Here is a 9,450-nt window from a genome sequence, read left to right as displayed (position 1 = left end):
AAGTTAATGGCAAAAGGTATGTGGATATTTAGATTAATTTTGTGAATGAAGTTCGTTAGTCTATCCAAGATGTTAATTGGCAAACTACTTGCGAAAGCCTTGTGGATACAGCACAGGCATGATGGGCAAAATGGCCTTCTACTGTCTGGAAGTTTCCCTGCATTTCCTTTCTTATCTAAGTAAAGCAACCATGTATAAAGGAAAAGTCACAAAGAGTTTCCAAACTTTAATGAAAGCAGAAAGAGGAGCTTGGAAACAGTTTGCACAATATTTGATTCACAAGCTCCGGTAATATATATCATCATATATTGGAAGGATTTAAATATACATCCATGTATTTTGCACACTCTGACATTTCGAACTTAATATAAAAGGGTGGCATGTTACAGTTGTTCATAAAATGACAACGGAGTGCCATATACTGCTGCTAACAACAGGGCATTATCTCACCTGCTGGCTGTGCTAAAATAGCTCCATCAGCTCTGCACAGAATGCAGATTGCCTTCAATAGCATGGACTCACACTCAGGCATTCTGGGTGCTTCAAAACGATGTTTTTGTTTGTTCCAACTATGTAGTCTATGTTATATCTGTGATGCATACTGTAGCTTATAAAGGGGGCAGCCATTATGTGTTGGGTCGACGGCTTTGAAATATGTCATTTTAAGTAACAATTTGTAAAACAACGAAAGTAAAATGGTTATACAAATGTTTTTTGGAAACACTAAAGTGTATGTCATATTCAAAGTCACTTAACCAACAGGAAACAAACTCAGCGTTAACAGTGAAGAGATTGCAACCTGAACAATAATACCAGATCAGACAACTTCGCAGCCAAATAAAGGATCTGCATTGCAGAAAAGAAAGTACAGTGATAATAAAAATACAAGCTCGGCTCGGACGTCCAGGTCAACTGAATAACAGTTCACCAAAGGTCGCAACCAACAGTCTAGCACAATGAATGAGCCACGACTATATTGAACTTTCACACGGCACCTTCACAGTTTGAAAAGCCACCTTTGTTTGCACAAGTTTGAATCAAATAGTATTTTCCATGCTTTTTGTTTATTACATGAGTGATTTGTGACTCCCAACGACAAAGACAGCCATTTTACTTGTCAAGGCCTGTCCAGAGTCAGTCCTCTGGCGAAGGTCAGGTGTTGATAAGTGCTGACGACATACAAACAGGACAAGGCAGAATCAAGTTCCTCCCCAATGTCTCCGGCTCAATAAATTATGTCTGCACTTTGTTGGAAGAAATCGTCCTCTGATCTACTAATGCCAATCATGGAATCTCACATCAGGTTGTACACCAGCACAAAACGGTCAGGATTTCTGTTTAATTGTCGTTACATCTTGAAAACACCACGGTGAACCGTTGAGGACTCAAGTCAAACCTGCAGCCAATGGTTCAGAAATATGGCAGAGCGAGATGTTTTAAAATCTCCACTGAAAATGTCCAGGGTATTATTGTGCAGGGCCGGACTTGTACTGGACACTTTGCAAAAAATTGACCTGGGAATCTCTCTGCTGACCTTGCAATAGAATAGGCCAAGACAGATATATTATAATATCAACAACGGCCTTACTTATTTCATATAGATGGCAAATACACAATGCCGCTTCATGCTTACTTCACATATAGCTTGTCCATTTATATTGCAATAAAACCCTAAAACAATAAAATTATGTCATAAAAATGCACTCACCCATATGTATTCAAATGTATAACTTCGGAAGAGCAAAAAGTTACACGCATTTACACATATCAGATTGACATCACATTCAAATATCCACATCATCAAATAAACCCACCGAATTTTTGGTTTATTTATCTATTTTACAAAATTGGAAGATCGATCATTGTTTTAACAGCCACAGTAAAGGCGACAACACGGTATTTGTAAATACAATATGTGGGGAGAGAGAGAAGTGTGAAAGAGAGAAAACCACAGGTGTGTGTGTGAGAGAGAGAGAGAGAGAGAGAGAGAGAGAGAGAGAGAGAGAGAGAGAGAGAGAGAGAGAGAGAGAGAGAGAGAGATAGAGATAGAGATAGAGATAGAGATAGAGATAGAGATAGAGATAGAGATAGAGATAGAGATAGAGATAGAGATAGAGATAGAGATAGAGATAGAGATAGAGATAGAGATAGATAGAGATAGATAGCAGTGGCTGAACAACCAACTGAAATTCGTATAGACACTCATGCTGTTGCTTCAGAAGAGCCAAAGGTGCAAATGAAACCGTGGTGCAGAGAAGAAAACATTGCGTTTCGCGTTTAATGAGGCAAAACCAATTGCTGAGCCATCAAGGCGCTGGGCAATGGCAGCGATTGCCAATGAAGGCTGTGCACGGTGTGGCAAGGTGGCAGTGAGTGGGAACGGGCGTGCAGGCAGCCCGGGCAGCCTAGAGCACAGCCATCCCTGCCACTTCCGATGTGAGCCTGAGAGAATTCCGAGGTTCCGAGAGAGGGTGGGAAAGGGAAAAGTAGGGCAGAGAAGGAAAGGAATAAGGGGATGCGTGAACATTTACGTTCAGTGGTTTAGGCACACAAATGCAGAAGCATTAATGGTCCTTGCATGACGAAGAGCAGGTACACTTTAGTCGCTGGTTTCCAAGCAGAGACATTTATTTGCCTGGAAACCTTTTGAAATCACTTGTTTTGCTTGAATATTGATGATCTAAGAGTCTTAGGACCTTGAAACTGAGTTATTGCATGAAGACTCAATGCAACATCCACACATTTAAGAATATATAATCCAATGTATGTACGTGCGTACACCGGTATATCATTTACAAGAAGTGTTGATACCTAAATCAGTGTACACATTAATCAATCAATGTACAAACCATCAAGTCAAAAGTAATCAAGATATAATAAATTCAAAATGTAAATGGAATATTTCTGCATTCTCAAAACATTTGAAAGCAATTCAGATCGACGTTCTCGGATATTTATAACTCAACACTGCACCCATTTATGTATATTATTTCTGCACAAATAATGTCTATGAGGTGTATGCTGGTACATTATTAGTTACCCTTTAACAACAGTACAACATAATGTGAATGTACAAATCCCAGAGTTAAACTCATGAAACGTTTTCCCAACAACTCTGATGAGTGCGGTTATTTTAAAGCATAACTATCCTATTCAATCACGGGTTTCCAGTGTACTTGGCATTTAAGGGACATGATAGATTCGGGAAGGAATAAAGTTTATTTAGGAAATCTCTTTTCCAATACTTTAGGCTCAAAATAGAATAAAAAAGTCCAATGCCTAACGATGAACGATCCTCTAACAATCCCTACCATACTGTTGCACAATTTTTGTGTGCACCTTCAGGAACACATTTAGAGTCAAACTAGTTCACTTGCATCGCATTTTTGAAATTCCACTTCAGATCTGCTAAGATTTGTACTCGTCACTTTTACTTTATGTTTACCCTGTGCATGTGAAGCAAAAAGCGGGGATAAGCAATTGGTTCACTTCTCTGTCTGTCTGTCCATACGACGACAAACGTCAGTTTATTATCGAGCAACAACTTATTTCAGTTGAACGTTATATTTTGAACACAAATCAGAAAACGAACCTGAAGTTTAGCAGTACTTTGTCTCTTAATTCGTCCCGATCGCGCATGCACAGAAAAGAGTGAGATAATTTTTGAATCTGTTTGCCTGACTGGCAGTCAAACAAAACAGAAAATCATTTCAGACAGGAAACTTACTGTTTTTAAGGACGTCATAAAGGACACAAACAACAGGCACAAATAACTGATGTACCACGTCAGACAAGGTGATGTATAAGTCACTGCATAAATTGCGCTAAACTTCCGGAATTTTTTTTATACGACATTTTAAATAATTATGTTGTTTCAATTGAATTATACATCTTAACACTGCGTGGGGTAAGGTGTTCTATGAAATCTCTAGTTTGTACAGTTTTACAAAGACCAAACTGAGGAAGAAGCAAAATGCCGTCGAATATACGTAAAGAAACACTGCTCTCGCTATCACAACTTCATTCATGGCATGCACAGATACAGACAGCAAAACAAGAGAAAACAGCCAAGGGATTATGAAGACGGGCAGAATAGCTATGAGGAAGGCAGAATACATGCGCCTTGAGGAAAAAGAAAAGGTCTATTAATTATTTCTAAAAAAATAATTTCTAGGTTCTAGAATCAGTTGAAAATGGAGCAACCAAACCACTTTTCCTCTTAGGCCTTACTAGATTCCATTTTCCTCCATTTCTCCTCCTGATTTGGTTCCCGAGCCAGGTGATCATGTCTTTCCCCTCTATGCCAGTGGAGTACGACAGCATTCATCACAGCAGGCTTTACTCATCTGATCAACTACTTCAAGATAATAGCTGATTCATTTTGAACACAAAGATGTTTCATGCCAGCCAAGCCATTTCATTCTTGGACAAAAATGCTACATGACCGATGTACAAAGACATTCCTATGAAAGGCATACATGAGCAATGCATTATTCATCAAATGTCTGAGCAGGGAAAACTTAGATATTTGAATTAACATGTGAAATCCTATCATAAGGATGCAACACAATGAAGAGCAGTTTTACAACACATTGTACCACGCCAGACCGAATCTGGTTAGCAAGTTGTCCAGCCAGAGTCAGTCTGACGTCGTTGTCTGCCTGGGGACACAGACTTAAACCTTGCCAAAAGCAAGTGTCGTTTTCCATTATGGTGATGTAACTTTGCACTGCAATTAACGAATATATCACAACGCTCAACAAGCGTAGAGGGAAAATGATTATACCTGACCAAATAACTGGGTCGGTCTGTTTCATGGTCCGATCTGAAGCCCTGTGTCACGATGCTCAGAACCCAGACTCAAATCCCATATGCTCCATGTATTTTTCCAATGTCTCCCAATATCCTTGCAATCCACAATAAAATACACAGATATCTTTGTCTTGCATGTGATTTATGAACAAGATCCATAGTGAGACTCGGATCACCAACCTGCCCCCCCCAACCCCTGCCTTGGCTTCAGGGTCCAGAATGCACAGCCTGTCCGAACGAACTGTGTAGGCCCACACCGTCAAGAAAATTAAGCTACTTTCACAAACACTTAATGGGTCTGCACAATTTTTGATTATATGCCATTTGCTCTTCCAAGATCCATTCAGATATCAAACAACAGAGCACGGCCTTGGTGGAAAGCATATATGCATAAATGGCTGTCATCAATGGCAGATGATGTGAGCTCTGGTGAGAAAAAAAACAAAATGTGGGAAACCTGGATAACATCCAGTGAGCACACAATATGAAAGGAAATTTGAAGAGAAAACAAAATAAACAGAGAAGTGCCAGGCTAGTTTTGTGAGGAAGAACAATGAGTGAAAATGCAGGTGAGATTTAGAAAGCGAGTGGGTGATCGTGAGTAAAGATATCATTGATTTAGTATGGAGAGAACTTCTGGCGTTCGCCTTTCTTTCCAGTGCCTGTAGTGGCCACGACAGTTGGCATTTTTCCCGTGTAGGCTGGTAACCCCGGCAGGTTGTCATGGACTGCGGGCGCAGCATTGAAAGCCACCATGGGAATAGCTTTGAGGCCTAGCAAGCCTGGCATGGAGGTGGGCAGGGCGAAGGCAGGTAGAGGAGTGGTAGGAGTAAGGTGATGTGTCACCATTGGTGCAGCCAAAGGAGGGGGGGTGGAGGAGGTGGTGGGCGACAGGAGGTTCGGGTCAATAGAGGGCAGCAGGCAGGCAGATTGGCTGGCGAGTTTTGCCATTTCCAGGCTGCGAATGGAAAGAGAGGTTGGGTTGGAGGAGGGGGAAATGTGGGAAGAGGAGGGAGAGAGAGTAGCAGAGGAGGTAGGAGGAGGCAGGCAAGGATTGTTCAAGGAGGAGAGGGTAGGAGAAGGGAAAGGGTGAACACACAATGAATGAGGTGAGATGTGAAAGGCAAGGGGGAATGGAGATGGACACATGCAGCAAATAATCAGCATTCGAGCTAGTGGATAAAGATGTTATAATGCGTGGATAAAAACCAGGGAGCACATTATGCGTGGAAATGGAGTTATAAAAAAGCACTACCAGTAGTGAGGATGCAGTGTTTATTCATTTAGGAATACCTTTAACTTCATTGCAGATTTCATTTTTGAAGAGATAACAGAAGATACGTGTGAAATAAAAGACAAGTAGTATGCTGTATTTATTTTCCCATATGGTATGGTTTCGCCATTTTGTTTAATTTCTTGGAAAGCGAAAGGTGTTCCGAATTGTGAGTGAACTTGAAAAGGTGTGTGTGTGTGTGTGTGTGTGTGTGTGTGTGTGTGTGTATGTGTGTGTGTGATGGATTCTCAAATGGCTTACAAGAACAGGTAGGGGAGAGGACATGGGGGAGAAAACAAAAGGAGAGAAAAACTGAGATGGTGATCTCTTTGTGTCGTCACCTCCTCACCTGGCATTAATGAGGTACTGTGCCAGGCTGATGCTGGCTGGTGAGCCCGAGATGGAGATCTGACGGTCTGCCGCACCCTCGGTGTGGCTGGCTATCCTGATCTGTGCTCCCGACATCTGCCGGATCTCGTTGATCTTGCTGCCTTGCCGACCGATAATGCAGCCGACCAGCTGGTGCCAGGTGAGAGGGGCAGCAAAGGCCATGAGTTGCCTTTCTATCCTCTCAATGCAGGGTGTCGCCCCCATCGCCTCTATTGCACCGGATATCATAAACGCTTCTCTAATGGAGATATGTGCTTCGTACAACCCCAAACACTGGAGGCGCACTTTTGTAAAGTTATTGCTACTCTCATTTGCGTAATCTATGTCAATGCATTGTTACGTTATAGATAATGAATAATTTTTTTAAAAAGAATGTAATAACCTGTTTGATTTCTGAATTTGCACCTCGTAAAAAAACATTACAATCATTTATTATCGTTTTATAGAAAATATCTAGAGCAGACTGCTGGATAAAGGGTATAATCTTTGTACTTTGCAAAGGGATATTATTGAGTGTACATCTGTGTAATGTTTTAGTTTGCTTGAGTTTTTCTGTGAGCTGTGCTTGTGTTCAACAAATGGTATTTTATCAACAGGAGCGTGATACCGATGAAAGGGTGTAGCAATGATACTGATAAATGCAAAGCACAAATGAAGATGAGATGATCTGAAGATAGATGATGAGCATGAAGAGACTCATTCGATTTCTTCCAACACGGGCACATACGGCCACCAGGTTATGATGAAACTTAACTTTGACGGACCTTTGCTCAGGTACAAAGAGCAGTTCTCACCAGTTCAGCGTCCGCTCTCCGCTCCTTCACTCTCCACAGTCAGGCACACAAGTAAAAACATTACAACCCCAAGACCTCTGCAAAGTTTCTACAAGGTACATTGGCTCACCAGTTATCACCTGTTTCCAAAATCAAAGGCGTTGATCTCTCCCTAGATAAACATCAAATTGCCACCTGTACCTGTATTCATTTCTTGCTTAATATAAATAGAGCATTTAATGACTGGCACACATACAATACAGCATCCTGACTCGATATTACAAGACAGCCAAAATCAGTCAGGATGTCAGCGTACTTATCATGCCCAACCTGAAATTGTGGCATGTGAGCCGTGTGACTCCATTAAACGGCGAAGAGTGAATAAGTGAAATGAGGGACTATTTCAGTAATAATAATTTAAGCCTGGTGTTGGCTTAACGGCTGAGGTAGCTGCCTTAAGATGTTATGGTTCTGAGTTTGAGCTCCTGTCGTTCCGTTAAACAACACCAGGTGGGGTTGACTCAGCCGGTCATCCTTTCGACGTCGGCAAAATGAGTACCAGGTTACTGGAAACATTGGGCACTGCATTAGCGGCACAGCCGTGCTCCCAGCAACGATTCAACCAGCAGCCACAAGCTGCATACTGGATAATAAAAACAGTGACAATATGTTTGAATCTAATTTCCTGAATGCAATGATGGCATACTGCTATGGGATGATGATTGTGGACACAACTGTGGCTCCACACAACACATGACAGTGCATATATATATATTGATCAGCAAAGCTGGTTGTTTTAATGCCCCATCTATCCCAAAGAGTAACCTCTTCGAAGCAGTACTCTGTCGCAGAGACGAGTCAGAATGCTAATTTCCTGGGGATGTTTATCTAAAGATAGCTTTTTAATGAGCGAGGATCTGGGACATCATAGAAAGAATGATCAAAACGTCAACCATAATTGCCATGTGATCTATGATTGCAAGTTGATTGGCTGTTGACCCCTTGGTAGATAATGAAACACTCACTGTGCACAATAACCTCCAAATTATATTGTCATATAAATCAAAGAATGTCAATCTGCCCACATCTCATTCGAAATTGAGCTTGACCTATTTTTAAAAAATTTTTTTGACATCACACACCTGCAGTCAATTTCATGCCACTGAGTATTGTATCGGATCACACCGGTTAATGCACACCAGCCGACTGATCAAATATCATTTGATCACCCATTGTAGATCAGCCTCACTTTTCATCGAGCATATCATTGGACAAACAGGTCAATTATATATAGATCATAGATGCTCCGATGATCTATAATTGGCATGTTTGATCTATAGTTCTCGCCATGCTCATTTAATGGAAAAAAATGATAATTTGGCCCAGGTACTGGCCCAAAAGATATGCCATGAGATAACAATGTATGTAAGAGAAAAAAAATCCGAACAAAACGAAAACAAGTGACAATATACAGCTGAAATTATTTTTTGTTTACTTGGCACAACAATTCCTTCCATAAGATCACTTCGGCAATCTGTCCCGTATTCTGCACCTGTCAACATTTATACTTTAGAATTGCGTGATGGACAAGATCACACTGTCAAAAGTAACATTTCGGTGATGTGGAAATCCTTTCATTCATTTCAAGAACCAAAAGTATGTCCTTCATGCAGGCAGGACGTTCAGTGAGGAGGAAATTATCTGGAAAAATTTGGCCAAAATCTGCATCAATTGTCGAAGGAAGTGTAGATATGAGGCTCCGTGAGGAGGAGTTATACAAGCGACATTTTTTTTAATGATATGATGATGATAGGCTCAGATGATAGGGGAAGGGTTAAAATAGTGCTATATGGCATTAACTCCAAAATGGCCGATGTGGCTCCAACATCACTCCTCGCGGCACCTCATATGAGTACTCAACATATGATGACCAAACTGATTAAGCAAACGAATAATTTTCATAGAGTTATTAAAATAAAATAAAAATCAGAGAAAAAAATTGACATTTGGATAAACTGATCTTAAAAAAAACAAATGCAAAATGTAATGAATTTTTAACCCCGACTCAGTCAACTAATTAATGAAATCATGCTCACAAAGGGTTCGATGTTCCTTGACAATTTGGCCCAGGTACTGTCCCGACAATAATATGGTGACAATAAAACCAGTGACAAGTACAATTAAGTGTTATGCATAGGTTTT

General features: G+C 40.7%; 1 protein-coding gene across 8 annotated transcripts in view; it reads right to left on the bottom strand.

Annotated features, from left to right (window-relative positions):
- Positions 1-211: 211 nt before the first annotated feature.
- Positions 212-9,450, bottom strand: part of LOC147029619 (poly(rC)-binding protein 3-like) — a 481,413-nt gene continuing 472,174 nt past the window's right edge. For 7 of the 8 annotated variants that reach the window (XM_085872817.1, XM_085872812.1, XM_085872814.1 and 4 more), the window contains 2 exons: positions 6,435-6,604; positions 212-5,770 (listed from right to left, as the gene is read on the bottom strand). In XM_085872817.1, the coding sequence (XP_085728943.1) occupies positions 5,431-5,770; positions 6,435-6,604 (510 nt within the window). In that variant the 3' untranslated portion in view covers positions 212-5,430. The remainder of the gene's footprint in view (positions 5,771-6,434; positions 6,605-9,450) is intronic. The other variant, XM_085872818.1, reaches the window with a different exon arrangement.

Source organism: Eptatretus burgeri, chromosome 3 (genome assembly GCF_056783735.1).
Source record: "Eptatretus burgeri isolate ZD-2024b chromosome 3, Ebu_testis_v1, whole genome shotgun sequence".
Taxonomy (NCBI): domain Eukaryota; kingdom Metazoa; phylum Chordata; class Myxini; order Myxiniformes; family Myxinidae; genus Eptatretus; species Eptatretus burgeri.
This window is presented reverse-complemented; position numbering and strand designations above follow the sequence as displayed.